Source organism: Culex quinquefasciatus, chromosome 3 (genome assembly GCF_015732765.1).
Source record: "Culex quinquefasciatus strain JHB chromosome 3, VPISU_Cqui_1.0_pri_paternal, whole genome shotgun sequence".
Classification (NCBI taxonomy): domain Eukaryota; kingdom Metazoa; phylum Arthropoda; class Insecta; order Diptera; family Culicidae; genus Culex; species Culex quinquefasciatus.
Genome location: NC_051863.1, coordinates 79,905,992 through 79,923,742, shown reverse-complemented (window position 1 = coordinate 79,923,742; position 17,751 = coordinate 79,905,992). Strand labels below are relative to the sequence as shown.

The 17,751-nt window shown below is 41.8% G+C and overlaps 1 protein-coding gene across 1 annotated transcript; it reads left to right on the top strand.

Annotated features, from left to right (window-relative positions):
• LOC6035822 (protein masquerade) lies at window positions 1-15,843 on the top strand. Its single transcript, XM_038259231.1, is given in 8 exon segments — window positions 1-203; window positions 6,759-7,432; window positions 12,697-12,726; window positions 12,729-12,977; window positions 13,044-13,540; window positions 13,600-14,675; window positions 14,745-14,943; window positions 15,011-15,843. Coding segments are annotated over 7 exon segments (2,544 nt in total). The 5' UTR covers window positions 1-203; window positions 6,759-7,341; the 3' UTR covers window positions 15,413-15,843.
• The last annotated feature ends 1,908 nt before the right edge of the window (window positions 15,844-17,751 follow it).

Here is a 17,751-nt window from a genome sequence, read left to right as displayed (position 1 = left end):
AAGTAACTTTACTATCGAGTTGACTTCAGGCCCGTACAGACGTGAGTGTGGGTTGTGCATGTGGTGCTGGTGGCCAATTGAAGAACCCGCGAACCGTTTTGAGACGTTCGGTGAAGATTACTGCTGCTGTTGCTGGTGTAAAGTGATAGCTGCTTTGCGTTCTCATTCCTGATAATTAGCATACGTGAGATCTGCTCAAGGAGGTATGTTGAAGATACGGTTTATTTTTTGTCCTGTACCTGGTTTGGTGGCACTGTTCTGGACGTGATTTCTCTCTTCACGCAGTGGTCAAATTTCTCGTAATAGCTGTGAATTAAATTTGAAAGTTCGACCTGGCGAGTCAGCGAGTGAGGCGGCTGGACGTATTTGGTGCATAACGTTGGTCTCAATTATACCGCCCGTACACCGTACGGAAATAGAAAACTTTTACTTTAATTTAAATGACTAATCATGAATTGAAATCGGCACTTTTTAATTATTTGGTTGGGCTGGTGCCAAAGAAGAGCAAAAACGGCTACCCCCGAAGAGAAAAGGCACAATTGTCGGTGGTGCGTTTTCCTCATTCATGTGTATGTGTCTGTGTGTGTTTGTGTGTTTTCGTGTGTCGAGGAAACAGTTGCGATGTGCTAAATAAACTTTGTTTCGTGGCGAATCTTCGGCCCAGCAGCGAGAGAGCGCATCGGCATATTTATTGGTGAAGAAGAAAGTTGAAGACAATTGAAGTTGGTCCAACAACGAAAAATGAATGAAAAAAACGCACACGCGAACAAAAATGTGCTGTAAACGTCATCAATCAAGCTGACCCAGAAGAAGAAGTGCGATTGGCGGGGCACTTGCACTTGCTAATTGCAACCGCAAGTTGCATCTGGATGTTGGTTGGTGTAACCGGATATTAAGAGCAAAACTTGTTTTCTAAACCGTAGTCTGCAGCAGCAGCAGCTGCAACGGTGGCTGATGCGAACGGAATATGTGTTAAGTTACAGTTATCATAACACACCCTTCAACCCGTTTATGACTGCCAGAGCTGCAGGTACTGATTATGCTGCCGAGATGATGATGGCGGTGGCGCAAAAGATGATTCATAACGCAGATATTCAGAGTTTAATGTATGCTGTGTTGAGATGAGTTCGTGAATCATTTGCAATTTTTTACCATTCAACAATGTACTTTCAAATGGTTGAAATTATAAACGAAAATTTAAAAGATTTAACTTAGTGTATCAATAAAAATGACCAATCAATAGCAGTATTAAGTCAAATTTGAACCACCCTAGTATACATTGTCTACAATTTATATAAACAACTAAGGGATGGTTTTCCATATTTTTTACTTTGTTTTTAAATAGATTTTTGTTCTCAAATACATGCTTTTTGTGCATACAAAACAACTCTTAACCAAATTCCACTGAGATTTTACTCAAGCTGAACATAACTCATGTATTTATCATGACTTTTTTGAAATTGTTATATATAAAACACGACACATGCTAGAAATCACTATAGCGCTATATTAAAAAACACAATGATTAACTACAAGAAATAAATTTTAATTTGATGCATCCGTCATCAGCGATAGCACTGCGTTCCACAGTCAGTTTATTTTGGTTTCGGGCAGTACAATCCGTCTTTACAAAATCATTGGGTCAAGGTTATAAAAAAGGTACCGTCACGTGTTTCCAGTTCCAGTATATAAACACTCCAGGCAGTTATATCCAGAAGACTCGTTTCGTTTTCTTTATTTCCAATTGGAGACTCAGAGAAGTGAAACCAAACTTAATCCCAAAAATGCACCAACTCATCTCCATTCCGGCGAACAAGCTGACACAATAAACGAACCCAAGAGGTGATTCCGAATTGATATGTTTTGTGATTGAGAGAGGGATAGCAGAGGTGAGCGAGAGAGACATTCCATCATTTCTCTCACTTTCATCTCCAAAACGGACAAGTGTGACGCATCGTCGGTCAAAATTGCGCCCGGTGTTTAAATAAGCCGAGCAAGCAAAATCAACTGCACTTCTAATTTAACAGTTTTGAACACCTTGCCGGTGAGAAGATTCCCGCTTCCTAAAACGCCTCGCTTTCACCGGCAACTGGCGCAAAGTAGCTGGTTTCTTCTTGTTGGCGGCCGCCTGGAATGAAAGCGAAATAGCTGTACGACAAGGCGAGGTGAGATTTGACTAGGGTGACACGAGAATTTCAAATCGCTTATGATTCCCCCAACAAGTCAACTTTGCAACGAACTAAGAGTTTAATTCACTTAAGTAAAAGCTCTTCTGGCAGCACCATCGCCTTGCTTGATTGCATGAGCGTCGCGACGCCTGCCTCAATCTTGTCTGCAGCAGCAGCACTGCCCCTGATCGCATGAATGTCCCATATGCATTTTCATCGATTTTTAGTTATAAATTCTATAACATTTTAAATAGTGGACGAATCTTTTCGCACTCTTCGGCAAAGTTTCCTGGAACACGGACTATGAGCTCATGAGGTTTTTGAAAATGCAAAAATCTTTAAGGGGCTCAAAAGTGGTCATAGACACAGATCCTGTTGCAACCAATCAAGCTCATATTTGGGATTCTGGCTTAGTACACCTAGGGGATCATGCACTGAAATGCTCGCAAAATTGACCCGTTTTGTTACATCCTAGTAAAAATGTCCTATCATCTCTTTCCCCTTCAATCCGAGTACTCTGGGAAGGTTGAAGTTCTTAACTATTTCTATCAAAAATCAAATCAAATTATCCGCTCTACAGCATTTCCTTGGCGAACTAACGCGCTTTGGATTGTGAGTCAAACTGCCTACCAGCGACTCTACCGAGACAGGACCCAGGAAGACTATTCACTCCTGGACTGAGCTAACGACCTAACCTCTAGGTTAGACCGGTGCCAACATTTACTTCCCCGTCCGACGGAAGACGTGATCAGACAAATTTCGTCTCGAAAAATGCCACCGGGGCCGACTGGGTGATATGCAAACCAAATTTTGCCATCTTTATGTAAAATTGAACGTTTTACATTTTTTTCCAACAGTGCAAAGCGATCCGAGTAGATCCGGAGAAGTTATGAGCGATTCAATTCAATTCAATTCAATTCATTTTTATTTGTACTAATCAGAATACAATTTGCTTAACTAATAACAGAATGCAGAGTTTTGGAGATCCTTACAACTACAAATAAATTCAAATATAATCAATTGGATGAAATAAATTCAGTTTCAGTCGGTTAAGCGAGAGCAGAAAAAACTTTCTAAAATAACTGCTACTATTACTATGGAAGAGAAGGAGGATAGGAAAGCTTTTAAGCTTAAAAGCTTTCCTATCCTCCTTCTCTTCCATAGTAATAGTAGCAGTTATTTTAGAAAGTTTTAAAAATATATATCACAGAAAAAAAATCAGTTCTTTACTGAAGGCGAAGACTGTTCCATAGTGTGTGAGCTTGCACCTATGCAGGGCATAGGTACTTCCCCATCAGCTCTTGCAGCGCGAAGAACTGCTCCAGCTTGTTTCGGCAAGTGTTGAGTCGCGTAAACATGTCCCTCGCAAGGGAGAGGAATTCAGTGAGGGTGAATAAATCACCATCACTGTTGCTGTCCGGGGTTGGACCGTTTGCGGTAGCCGCCACGCTGGCGTAAGTATGCCCGAATCCAGGAGGATTCGTTTGACGGGGTTCGGTCGAGGGTTGACCTGTCGAAGTCCTTGAGGAATGTGGTGCTGGCTTTTTCCTCTTCTCCAGCGCCTCGAGGTAGGTCTTCCTAGCGGTGCACCCGCGGTAATTGGCACCGTCACAGTTAGCACACTTCACGTTCCGCTTGTTCTGCTCGGCTTGGTTGTCCTTTCCCAGGGATGCTTTCTTGGGCAGCGTGCATGCAGCCGTGAGGTGGGCTGCGCTGCACTTGACACACTTCGGCGCCAAAGTGCAGTTCCGAGATCCGTGTCCAAAACGTTGGCGTCGGTGACATTGGGCAGCATCGGAAGGCCGCTTGCTGAAGTATCTCCAGCTCACCATGAATCCTTCCAGCGATTTAACTTTGCGCAGGTCCTGGATCTTAACGGAACCGCGTTCGAAGTACAGCAGCCAGAGAATCTGGTCTCCGACCTCGGTTACCTTATGCGAGAGCACTTTAGCTTCTCGCGGATAAATATTTTTTTTCGCGAGAATTACATCCACGAACTCCTTGGGTGGCACTAGGATGGAGAACCCAGTCACCACTACCTTGACCGGAAGGTTTTCCGGCGAATCGTGCGTGTAGTACAGAATGTTTGCATCTTTCAGCGTTTTCTGTACTTTTTCGAAACGCGGACGATCTCGCGTGATGATGTTTACGGACGACTTGTTAATACGCATGAGGTATTGACAGTCGGCATCCGCTAATGCCCCTCGATTTCAACAGCCGGGCGACCAGGCACTGTAATCGGTGGCATTTTTTTGTTCGATTTTTTTCCTACTTGCTCCCCCACGGTGGAGGTGCCCTTAGCCTGCGACGGTGTAGTAGTAACACCATCGCCACGACTGACGTCGTCGTCGTCGTCTATATTGTTGTCATCAGACAACACAGCGAATCCGTTTGAGGTTAGAACCGTCGTCGTCGAGGAAGTTCCCGGCTTGATGGTGGACAATCCACTAGTTCCAGGTTGATCCGGTTTACCGAGTGCCACCGATCCACGCGTTCGTATGGGGCTACGGGCAGGTACGAAGTTGGATGGCAGCTTCAGCAGGTTTGTTGACCGTTTGGAGCCAGACGAGGAGGTCTTTCCGATGCTGCTGCAGGAACTGGCCCGGCCACGTCCTCGAGGTGCACTCGAGCTGCCACGGCCACGGGTGTTCCTGCCCATCGTGCGGGGAAGAACTCGCGATTAATACAACGCACTTTCACCGTAAATCGAAAAAAATTCGCGGAGCATCAACACAGGCGATGTTGCTGCGAACAGGGTAACGACCCCAATGATGAGCGATTCAAAAAGACATTTTTGTGTGAAAAGCTTTTTTTTGTCGACTTTAACGTTCTGCAACGACCATAGTATCCAGTTATCAAATCCCTCCCCACTCTCCCGTAAGGAGCCGACTCAAAGGATAAATAATAGGGTGGGTACGTTTTTCAAAAAGTTCTCCGATCAAGGTCTGACCATACCAGAAGTTGGCGCGTGATTTCCCTAGGCCTATAGGAGCGTTTGAACAAAAAGTTCCAATTTAGTTTACAACCAAATGAGCTGATATTTGGCATGGAAGTCCCTATGGGCACGCCCTACAAGGGGAACCATACTTAAACTTGGTCGGAGAACTTTTTGAAAAACGTACCCACCCTTAATGTTAATGTCATCCGGCACTTTATACTGACGTATTTATTTACTTTATTCCAACCTAGGAGGCCCACGTGGCGCGGTGGTTAGTGGCTTCGGCTGCCGATCCCTAAGTTGCTGTTGCGCGGGTTCGATTCCCGCCTTATACTGGAACTTTTCGTTCAATGTTTGTTTGTATTCAGTATTCGAAGACGGTGTGATTGTCTTTTAGTTTCTGCAAGTTTTATGCTCGACTAATGTGTGTGTGCGTACAACTAAACTAAGATGAACAAAGCTAATAAATGAAAGCAAAGCCAAATCCCAGCAATCACTAGTCAAGGCTAAGATTACACTGACTTACAAAAATTGTCAAAAATGACTGCGCAGGCTCAAGCATGAAGTTTTGGGTCCCCAGAAACACGTGCACTTTGAATTTTCCAAGAATATTTAGACAGGTCAAATGGTTTTTCTCCAAAGTTTGTATGGAGAATTAGGGCGGTTTGTCGCTGTTGCACAAAAGCAAAAATTGCATGCAATATGTGGGAGTAGTGAACAGCACTACTTTTAAACTACTAATTACCATGCACAGTTTATCCTGAGAGTGTTTATCCACTTTTTTTTTGTCACCCTAATGTCCACGTCTCTGTCGGCAAATCCATGGATGAATTCACTTTCATTGCAGTTCATTCCCCCCGAAAAATGCGAAATCTCTAATGACCACGTTTCGACCACACACACACACACACAAGTGGAGGGGCGTTTCGAATGTCCAAATTATCGGTTACATTGATTGCCGTTCCACGTTTTTTTTTCTGTTCCGCCCCCCTTTTTTACATCCCTGGCTGTGAACGTGATGGACTAAAAACACATTCGAGTCTCTTTCGGACTTGGAAAGTTTCCTTCCCCAATGGCCCGGCCACTGCCCGACAACTGGGTCTGCTGGCATGGCTTCACCTGCGAGCGCGCGATTCATTTCTTAAATGGGTCACCACGGCCGTATTTCATCGGGTTTGATGGACCGTTCTGCATGTTTAAAATTTCGGAACGTAAACCGTCCACGGACAAATATTTGGTTACAATTTTAGCATATTTTCCAAAGGTGTCCACGCGCTTTTGTCAACACGCGACGAGCCTCAAGAATGTCACCACATTAGATGGTTTAACAGTTTTGTTCGTGCCGTCCTCTGTCCCACCCAGTGCCGAGTGGCCTCAAAAGAAACGGAAACCTGTTCCACCCTGGCTGGTTAGCAGGCTGACTGGCTGGTGGTAATTGATCGTTCATTCATCCATTCAGGTGTGGCGTGACTTGACGCCAACGCAATTCGCCAACAGTAAGAAATGGGTCATCCCGGAATGCGCGTTGTGTCACCCACACCAAAACCCTACCCCCTCGAGTGCAACGACTTTTGTCACTCACATAAATGCAACTCACCCACTTTGCAGCTCATCCTCATGTGTCTCGTTTTGCTTCTCTTTTCCTTTTCCAGACAAGACATTGAAGGAACGACTGCCGGTGCGTGCCGCACGTCAAGCCGGACTCGATTTACCGCTGCTGCTGCTGCTGCTGGTGAACTAGTTTCCACAGCCGGCCGCCCGCCGGAGAAATGAGCCAGCCTGGAAAAGAAGAGCACCGCCGCATGAAAAGTGGCTCAGTGAAACAGGGATGAACAGTGATAAACAAAACCACCGCTGTTTCTGAGGAAGAAAGTTTAAAAGAAGGGGCCTGATAAAAGTACGGCGCGAAGCAAAGAGAGGAGAATAACTAACAAGTTCGCGTCAGCAGAAGAAGAGGATGATACAAACGTATAATTGCATAATCCATCAATAACAAGCAATTCAGCAGAAAATAGTGCAAGGCATAGAACGAAACGAAAGACGGAGACCTTGAAGATATATAAAGGAAAAAAAGTGAGATTGATTATTGGATAACAACATAATTAATTACTTCTTTGCATTGGTTCTGAGCCAAAGGAGATATGAATTGTAGTGAATAGTGATACCGAACATCAGACAAGCAGAACGTTCTGATTAGTTGCTAGTGAAGTGAAGGAACAGTGCATTTGAGTGAAAATGCTGCTTTTAAAAATTTTACCAGTGTTTGTTTTAGTAGTAGGAAGAACGCGGGCGCAGGATGATTCGTTGGCTGGAAGTTTCTTGTCAGGTATGCAACAATTACTTTGACCAAATATATGTAATGCATTCTCAATTCATGGGGGAGCTTTCAATAAGAATGTATTCAAATCACGTGCCATTTAGTTAGTATCTTCCTATTAGTTGAAACCCAATATTACACAGATCTACGAAATTTCTGCGCATGCTTAATGAGCATTGGATTCCCTAGAAACACGTGCACTCGGAATTCTCAAAAATATTTAAATAATCAGCAATTCCCCACGAACACAGCATGGAAAAAAACAAAAGTGCTCGGATCGGGCTCAAAATTTTTCTGGGAGTTCCCTGGCCGAAATAATTAGACCCGTATTTTTTTGTTTGGCCATTAGGGTGACCTACGCCGTGTTAGGGTGGTCTGAAAAATTGCCATTTTCGTCGATTTTCGCATAAAAAACCACTTTTTTCGAAAAATCATAACTCCTCGCCATTTTATCCGATTTCAATTAACTTATAAGCAAATGAAAGGTTATAAGTTGGCCTTTCATAGAAAAATAGTAAGAAGTTTCAAAAATCTAGGCTAACATATGAAAAGGGCGTATGCAACTTTAAAATGCCGTTTTGACGGTGTCAGGACCAAAGAGCCTATGTCTAGAAATATTTTTATCGGATTCCCCGGACATTTTTTCGTAACATACCAAAAAATGGGAGGAGTTCATTAACAGGTTTCCGAGATATGAATTTTTGAAAATAAAATCCGTGTTTTTTTGACGCGCCGCGCGCAAAAACCGAAGAATGACGAAATTGGCAAAAAAATAAACTTTTTTCACTAAAACTGCGATTATTTCAAATTTTTAGCAATGACCTACACATGTCTGGGTATTTTTCGTAATTAAAAGACGCAACTTTTGGTACCCAGACATGTATAGGTCATTGCTGAAATTTTGAAATAATCGCAGTTTTAGTGAAAAAAGTTTATTTTTTTGCCAATTTCGTCATTCTCCGGTTTTTGCGCGCGGCGCGTCAAAAAACACGGATTTTATTTTCAAAAAATCATATCTCGGAATCCTGTTAATGAACTCTTCCCATTATTTAGAATGTTATGTAAAAATGTCCGGGGAATCCGATAAAAATAATTTCAGACATAGGCTTTTTGGTCCAGACACCGTCAAAACGACATCTTAAAGTTTCATACGCCCTTTTCATATGTTAGACTAGATTTTTGAAACTTCTTACTATTTTTCTTTGAAAGACCAACTTATAACCTTTCATTTGCGTATCAGACAATTGAAATCGGTTAAAATGACGAGGAGTTATGATTTTTCGAAAAAAGTGGTTTTTGCAAAAATCGACGAAAATTACCATTTTTCAGACCACTCTAACACACCGTAGGTCACCCTAGTGGCAAAAAAAACGGGTCTAATTTTTTCGGCCAGGGAACCCCCAGAAAAATTTTGAGCCCGATCCGAGCACTTTTGTTTTTTTCCATGCTGTTTTCGTGGGGAATTGCTGTAAGACGAAATGGGTTTTCTCCAAAGTTTTGTAACTTTTTGTAACGCGTTCATTTTTTTTATTTTTTTTTTTAATATTAGTTAGCAAATTCGAGCGGTCCACTCACTGTACACATTGTAGCATTTTTTTTATTGTATGCAGAGGCGACGAACCACTTTAATTCTCCATACAAACTTTGGAGAAAAATTATTCGGCCCTGCATAAATATTTAAAAAAAATAGTTCTTAGTGCACGTGATTTTGGAAAAATGCAAAAATCCGTTCGTAAAAACATTCAAGAAACTGGGAACCGCGTTTGAAATGGAATGAAGTTGTACAGATTATTGGATGAGGTTTTGAAAAAATATAAACGTCCAGGTATTCTATTACACACACGTTTCTGAACACCTAAGTAAAAAGTAAGTTTGAGCTTTTAAATGATTGTGTGTGTGTGTGTGTGTGGTCCAATCCAATACCCGCTAACCGGTAGCGAAATTATGGGAAAGTATAATTTGTATCAGACTGTGTACATGCCGAATGCTGATACAGCTTATCTCAGTCCCGGGTATTAGGTGGTGATAGCCCTCGCGCTGCTTCCAACGACCCATTTCAGAATGACAGAGCTCCTTGCGGTCCAATTCCGAGGTCGCTGGGCATTGTTTGGCCCCGCCTAAACATAGAAGCAAGCATCTGAAGGAAACTCGATCTTTATTTAGACTTCCAATCCCCTCAGGCAAATCAGGGATCAGCGCGTATTTAATAATATGAGAAGAAGAGATAACATGTTTCAACACTACGGATCAATTCACTGCTAGAGTGTAAACCTTCTGATGGCCGACTGCTTAGCGTCCCAGACCACCCCCAAAGGTGTGAGTTCGAATCCCACCTGATTCATTTTAGTTTTTATTCATATTCAAATTCCTGATTCCAAATTTCAAATTTCAAAGGCACCGACCGGGATTTGATCCCTGAACCTTCTGCTTGGGAGACAGAAGCCGTAACCATTAGGCCACGGAGCCGGTTAGTTTGAGCTTTTAAATGATTTCCACAAAAATCACCATTTTCCATTCAAACAAAAAATGAATATTTTTTTCTTTGGTGTTCAAAACGTGGGTAAGTTTTTTTTTATATCAAAAAAATTGAAATTTTATGCCCTTCCCGAAGGCACATAACAGGACTTTAGAAACATGGACCGATTCGTATGCCGTGGATTTACCGGCGACAAAATTTTGGGAACAAAATTTAAAAAAAACAATCGATACAAATAAATCGAAACGGTTAAAAATCCACTCCAAAATGTTAATGATATTTGGTTGAATAAAAAAATTGTTAAATTAAGTTTTAACACCCAAAACTGGCCAAAACCCAAAAATAAGTTTTAACACCTAAAAGTTTTGGCCGAGTCGAGAGATCAGTGGTACCATTTACGGACACAGAGAACACAGCTAGAAATGGGCGAGAGAAAAAAAGTTCATCCGCCAAAACAAAGAATGTCGACTACGGGAATCGAACCAGAGACCTTCGACAATCTACAAACGATTCTCTCGACTCTGAATTGTGGATAAATAAGTTATAAGAACTTTTAAACTAAGTTATAAGAAAACTTTATATTCAAACCAAATTCTTTTCTGATTTTTTTAAAAATGACTATTTTGGATTTGGACTCGCAAATTATGATGATTTTTTTTTGCATGTTTATAGTGTCAGTGCCAGTGGGGTGTACACACGTTGTTTACATACTGTACATTGTTTTGGTTGTATTAACTTTCCAACGCCTATGGTTACTCCAGAGGACCCCTAATTTTTAACTTGAAAATTAAATATCTCGACTACAAGACAATTTCTAATCTAATCTAATCTAATCTAACCCTAGCGCAGCCAGTCTTTCGAGGGCATCCTGGAAAATGCCTTAGGTTGATTAACGCCTAGCATCCTCTTGTCATTATTAACAATTGCAGTGCCCCAATGCAATAAATTGCTTTGAAACATCACAAAAATTAAAGCGGCCAGGCCAACTGCGTAAAGTTTACCGCATTCGTTGAAGTGGGTTGAGTTTGAGCACGAATGTTCAAACAACAACACAATTCTGAATTTACAGGGGAGGAAGAAACGTGGGGATCCCCCGCTCACGTTCCTGTTTGTTAGAGCAATAAATCGATGGGAGTACCATGCTAAGAAGTTTTGGTGCTCCGGGACCCTCGGGGATGGGACATTGTATTTCCACAAATGCCCTGGACACTACTTGCCGTGGTTATAGCGCCACAACTCGCTAATATCTCGACCACAAGACAATTTTTAAACTAACTTAACCAGCACTGCATTAAACACTGATTAAGCATATTTCCTGTCAGCCATTATAATTTCATCCTTTTGGTTGATTCAGTGTCTAGTAAATCTTGGTTTTGATCTAGGCGGAAAACCCAGAGGGTACATTCGGGTGCCCAGAATATGTCACTTTTTCTCAAAACCTCGCTCCATAGCTGAAGTTTGTTCCTTTGGCTATTTTAGAACTCTGGGCCAAATATTAGCAAAATCGGTCAATATTTACCCATTGATACTCGAAGGTGAAGTTTGTATGGAAAAAATAGATTTTTTTTATCGAGAACTCAATTTTTTTACGGTTTGTTCTGCACGGTGCGCTACTTTCATCCTTTGTCTAATCTAATCTAATCTAATCGAACACAAGAGCCGCCAGTCCACAAGCATCCTGGAAGAACTTGTGGTTTGATTACGCCCCAAGTTCTTTCTTGTCAATATTAATGATTGCATTACATCCGAGTAACCCCAAACATGTATTGCAAAAATTAAAGCGGCCAGGCCTACTGCGTTGCATTAACCGCAGAGACAGATTCTGAGAATGGATCACATTTCACAGAATCAACAGGGGAGGAAGGATGCGTGGACATTCCGTACCAAGCGCTCCGAATGAGTTGAGGTTGGGTGTGTAAGTGTAAATTTGGCAAGTAATTTTCATTTTTAAGGAGGGGGAAGAGGGAGGAGGGAGAAGAGGGAGGAGGGGAAGAGGGAGGAGGGGAAGAGGGAGGAGGGGGAAGATGGAGGAGGGGGAAGAGGGAGGAGGGGGGGATGGAATTCGGATTAAGGACATGGAAGGTGGGGTGGGGTAGGAAGGATATTTCATTTGATAAATAAAATATAATATAAATTATCAAGCGGAAAAAAAAGTATGGAAAAAGCTCGCCAAGGCACGGTGCGCTACTTTCATCCTTTGTATGGACAAAATAGAGAAAAAAAAAATATATCGAAAACCCAATTTTCTTACGGTTTGGTGGCTCGGGTATCAATGGATTAATCTCAACCGATTTCGTTCAAAATTTGCACAGATGCTTAAAATAACCCAAAATACCGTTTCCCGCTTGTGGAGCAGGGGATCATTTTTTTGTGGGCACCCTAGTGTACATAGTAAACAGGTTTTCGAATTTTGATTTATGTCCCCGATTTATGGGCAAATTTGACAGGGGAGACAAAATTGGGATAACACATTTTTAATTTTGGATGATTGAAAATTTTGTTAATAGAGTATTATGTCTTTTTCAAGCAAATTTAACATTAACAATGGGCTTGAAGAAGAAATGTTCTTCTTTCCTCTCTCCTATATGTCTTCCACAAATGTCGGGCGAGGGAGAGGCTTCAGCCAACAAATATAGCACTTCGAATTCAAATCGTGGCATGGCATGGGGTTTTTATTTTGCTCTGAAATCTTTCTTAATAATCATCACCAAATAATTATAACTATTTATGATACTTACTAAAGTAATTATACTTGTGCCAGACAAATAATCTAATTCTACTATCGTTCGACTTTCAGGATTACTCGATTCCATCACAAGTACAGAGGACGCAAAGGATGCCCTGGAGTGTGCGTACACACACTGGCAACGCTCATATGCTACGAAGTCCTGGAGGACATCCCATGTCCTTCACCTAGCATGAGATGTTGTGTAGAAAGCCAGGCGGCTGCAGCCAATATATCTACCACAACAGCTCGACCTAGGCCTACAACCACAACGAGAGCACCAACCACGACAACACCAAAGCCCACAACCGAGGCAAAGATCAAGGAAAAGGAAAAGGACAACAAAAGCAATTGTAGGTGATTAATCTGGTGCTTTCCAGAGGAAAGATGTGTTAATCTTATGTTACGATTTGTTACAGCAACGTGTCCTGGTGTTTGCGTAGCTGACCGGATAGCAGAGTATTGTGAGGCATATCTCACAACTTCGGGACTTTGCAAAAGTGGAACAAAGTGTTGTGTTTCGAGAGACATCTACCCGGATAAAACTCCAGCAGACCTTTACGTACCAACGGCACACTACGAAAGCAAGGTCAACAAAACCACGACACCAAAGCCACACACGAGAACCACGGAAAAGCCAACAACTCCAGAAGAACCCATCAGGTCGAAAACGAATCCACCACCGAAGCCAACAAAACCAACACCCCCGAAGCATAAACAGGGTCAAGCCTCGAATCAACAAGGTGCCGTTCACAAATCATGCGAAGGAGAATGTGTGAATGGGTTGTTTGCACTGTTCTGCGACGACGTCGATAGTGAGGCATTCTGTCCGAATGAAGGTTCTTGCTGCGTCACTGGAACGTCTGAAGATACCAAACAAGAGGTGGTCACCACGACCCGGAGACCGGCTACTCCCGTAAGTGTTTCTTCTTTTTCAGTGCCAGTCAGGTTTAATGCTAATCGCTTATTTTACAGCCTCCATTGCCACGATGTCCCGGATTCTGTATGCTAAACATCATGGCTGCATTCTGTGAACGTCCTTCGGTGTTGATTCAGCACACTTCAAACTGCAAACGAGGTTCGGTTTGCTGTGACAATACTAAGGTTCCTGTAACTAGACCACCGCCAAGACGGCCTCCACCACCACCTCCAACTACGACACATGCTCCGACCACTACTGCTGCTCCAGACCCACGCGAGGAATGTCCAGGATCGTGCATCGTTGGATTGCTGAGCTTCACCTGTTTCCGAAATGCTGAAATGACCGATCTATTCAAGTGTAAGAAATCTGGAACGCAGTGCTGCGCTCCCAAGAGTAGAATTCAGGAAGCCCAAATGGCAGCTGGTAAAATTAAGCTACCAAACGAAACGGCCAACTACCCACCTCCTCCAAACATGGTCGCCCAGCCTTACCCACCACAAGGTCCACCGATGCCACCACCACAACAGCAGCAACCACAAGGCGGATATGGACCACCAGTGCCAAACACTTATCCAGGACCTGTGAGTAACAACATCTACGAGGTTCAACCAACACAACAGCCAATTCATCAGCACTCGCAGCCTATCTACGAACCACTTCCGACCACAACGACGGCCAGGCCTCAAGTGTACTCCAAGTACGTCTGCGGAGTGAAGGGAACCAGCCGTGGTGCTCGATCCTTCCTCAGCCGGATTGCACTGGAACATGCAGTTGCACCCAGCAGAAGTCGAACAGGACGTCACATCGAAATGGAGAATATCTACAAGTCGAAGAGTACGGAACGGCTAGTTCTGGGTCACAGCATTGTACCTATTCCGATCATATACCACGATCACAATGACACGATTCCGGAAGATATACTTAATCACCCGAGTATATCTAGGACAAACACGACCACGACCAAGTACTGGAACAGTCATCGCCAAGCACGCGTTGTAGGCGGAGAAGATGGCGAAAACGGCGAATGGTGTTGGCAGGTCGCTCTGATCAACTCGCTGAATCAGTACCTCTGTGGAGCCGCTCTCATTGGCACGCAGTGGGTCCTGACCGCTGCGCATTGCGTGACAAAGTTTGTTGCAACAGATTTCAGTTGAAGTGCGAATCGCTAACCGGATTTACTTTTCTTTCATTTCTGCAGCATTGTGCGATCTGGTGACGCAATCTATGTGCGAGTTGGTGACTACGACTTGACACGTAAATACGGAAGCCCCGGAGCGCAAACGCTGCGGGTGGCGACGACTTACATTCATCACAACCACAACAGCCAAACGTTGGACAACGATATTGCCCTGTTGAAACTTCATGGTCAGGCTGAGCTTCGAGATGGCGTTTGTTTGGTAAGAACGAACTGTTTAGTTGTATAGTTTGTATAATCTTAACCAAACTCGTGATTCTTTCCCACAGGTTTGCCTGCCGGCACGAGGTGTCAACCATGCCGCCGGAAAACGGTGCACCGTCACCGGATACGGATACATGGGTGAAGCCGGTCCAATTCCGCTGCGAGTGCGTGAAGCCGAGATTCCCATCGTGAGTGATGCCGAGTGCATCCGAAAGGTGAACGCCGTAACGGAAAAGATCTTCATCCTGCCCGCCTCCAGCTTTTGTGCCGGTGGTGAAGAGGGTAATGATGCCTGCCAGGGTGACGGCGGAGGTCCATTGGTTTGCCAGGACGACGGCTTCTACGAGCTGGCAGGACTTGTGTCGTGGGGATTCGGATGCGGCCGAGTGGACGTGCCAGGAGTTTATGTTAAGGTGTCTTCGTTCATTGGTTGGATAAATCAAATTATCAGTGTCAACAATCTTTGATCAACTGAATTCAAAACCTTCACGTTTCCTTCATTAACTGTAAAATAATTTAGTTCAAGATTTACCTAGGATTTAAGAAACCATAGTTTTTAAGTTAATTTATTGTTGCGTATTAAGAAGACTTGAACATTTTTAGCATATTCTAAGATTTCACCAACATTCTACATCCTATTAGGTACTCTATCCTAATTTGCACTACAAAGATATTAAAAACAAATCAAAGTCTGCAAATAATTATTTACAAAGCGATCTTCTATGAAACATATTCAAATTTTATTAAAATTTGATAACTTCACTACCTAAGAACTAGATAATATGCAACTGTTATGAACACCGTATGTCAAACAACATATCATCCTCTAACTGTAAATTGAAAATCAAATTTGTGAATCATCTAGTTCAATAAACTTGTTAGGAATATTGCGATAAAATGTTTTTTTTTTTTGTTTTTTCTTGTGTTCATTTGTGTTTTCCTCCTAATATAAATTATACTGACGAACAAAACAATTATAAAAAAGACTGCGCAGGTTCAACTCGAGGGAAAGCATGAAGTTTGGATTCCCCAGAAGCACGTGCACTTCGAATTTTTCAAAAATATTTAGACCGGGCCGAATAGATTTTTTCCAAAGTTAGTATGGAAAACTAGGGCGGTTTGTCGCAAAATTCATGCAGTATTTGGGAGTAACGAACAGCACTAATTCTCCATAAAAAAAAACTTTGGAGAAAAACCATTCGACCCCGTCTAAATATTTGTGACAACCATACTTCATGCTTCCCCTCGAGTTAAAGCTGCGCAGAAATTTTGTTGGTGGGTGTTATGCGAGTCGTCATCATAGCAATCTTCTTTAAAATATCTGCACTGCCCCTATTCGCATAAGAGCCCATTTTTATCACTTCTGGAGTTTTTTTTTTTTTTTTGAAAAGGTCCAATAAACCAAATTTCCAGTTTTTACTTTTTTGGGTGTTTTTAGAACCGCCTTGAGTCAGGGGTATTGAAAAACACCCAAAAAGCAAAAACTGAAAATTTGGTTTATTGGTCCTTTTTTCAAAAAACTCCAGACTTTTTCTGTTTTTGCATATTGGACGAACATAGGGAGTACACAGAAAAGAAAATTGGGCAGGCTGATTCGTAACTTTGGGCCCAATAATGTGAATTGCATATACTCTACCCTACAAGAAAAAATAAATTCTGTTTGCAAAAAAAGAGATCAACGTTAGGAAAAACAAAAGCAATTCGTACATTTACAAGATCAAAATGTATCATAAAATTGACTCTGACAACGGTTCACCTTATTCTGTTAGCAGAACCTTAAACATGAAATCGATCAGCATTTTATCTATGCATTCTCCATTCATGAGGTAGCCTAAACTAGAAGGAAACTCATCTAGTTACGATAACACTGGCCAGCAAAATTTCTGCGCGTACAATTAATTATTACAATTGGGGGTTAACAATTTCAATAATACCGACAAATTTTTAACGTATAATTGTTCTTAGATAAAAGAGCGAACGAACCAAGGCTCACAAAAAAAGAGCCACGGTTCTTTTTAAAACCCCGGTCTGTTGGAAAGAACCGCTCGAAGATGAATTAATGATTTTTAAACTATGTCTGTATTTATGTTGGTAAATATTATTCATTGAATTTCCTACAAATTAAAGTATTACATTTGTTTTTTGAGAATTTAAAACGCAATTTCAAATATTTCAATGTTTATAAAAAAATATTTCCTAAATTGTCCACGGTGTACTTTTTAAAAATCAATCGGCAGGCTAAGCTGTTTCCCGACATAGGCAGAGAGGTTATTTCCCGACATTTTGAGAGCTAAATCGTCATATTTTGTTGGGGGGTCTGTTGCAACTTTCTTATCAATATATATTGAAAGTCTCTAAATAGCATTGATGCCAATATTTGAACACTCCTTAAAAAATTCAAACTCATATGCTCAGTTTCCTAGTTTTCTTTGAAATTCCAAAAGTGAATGATTTTGATTTTCTAAACAAAATAAAAACATTTTTCCAATGTACAACTCGATCGTACATCAAAGTATTACCCGAATACAAAATCTCCTAATAAAATATCGGCATCTGTTCAATTTTGGCATAAATAAACGCAATTTATTAAATTATTAGCAATTTTCTCCAAAAATTAAAAAAGTTTTGTTTCGAGTAGAAATTTTGCATAAAGATCCCCAAGACCAACGGTTTTCAACCGCATCTCGTTTTTGTTTTTTTTTTTTTAAATATTATATTAATATTTTTTGAAAATCCAGCAAAAAAACTTTGAAAATCACACCATTCTTAAAAATTGCCTTTTCATCAACATTTTTAAAAAGAGCGA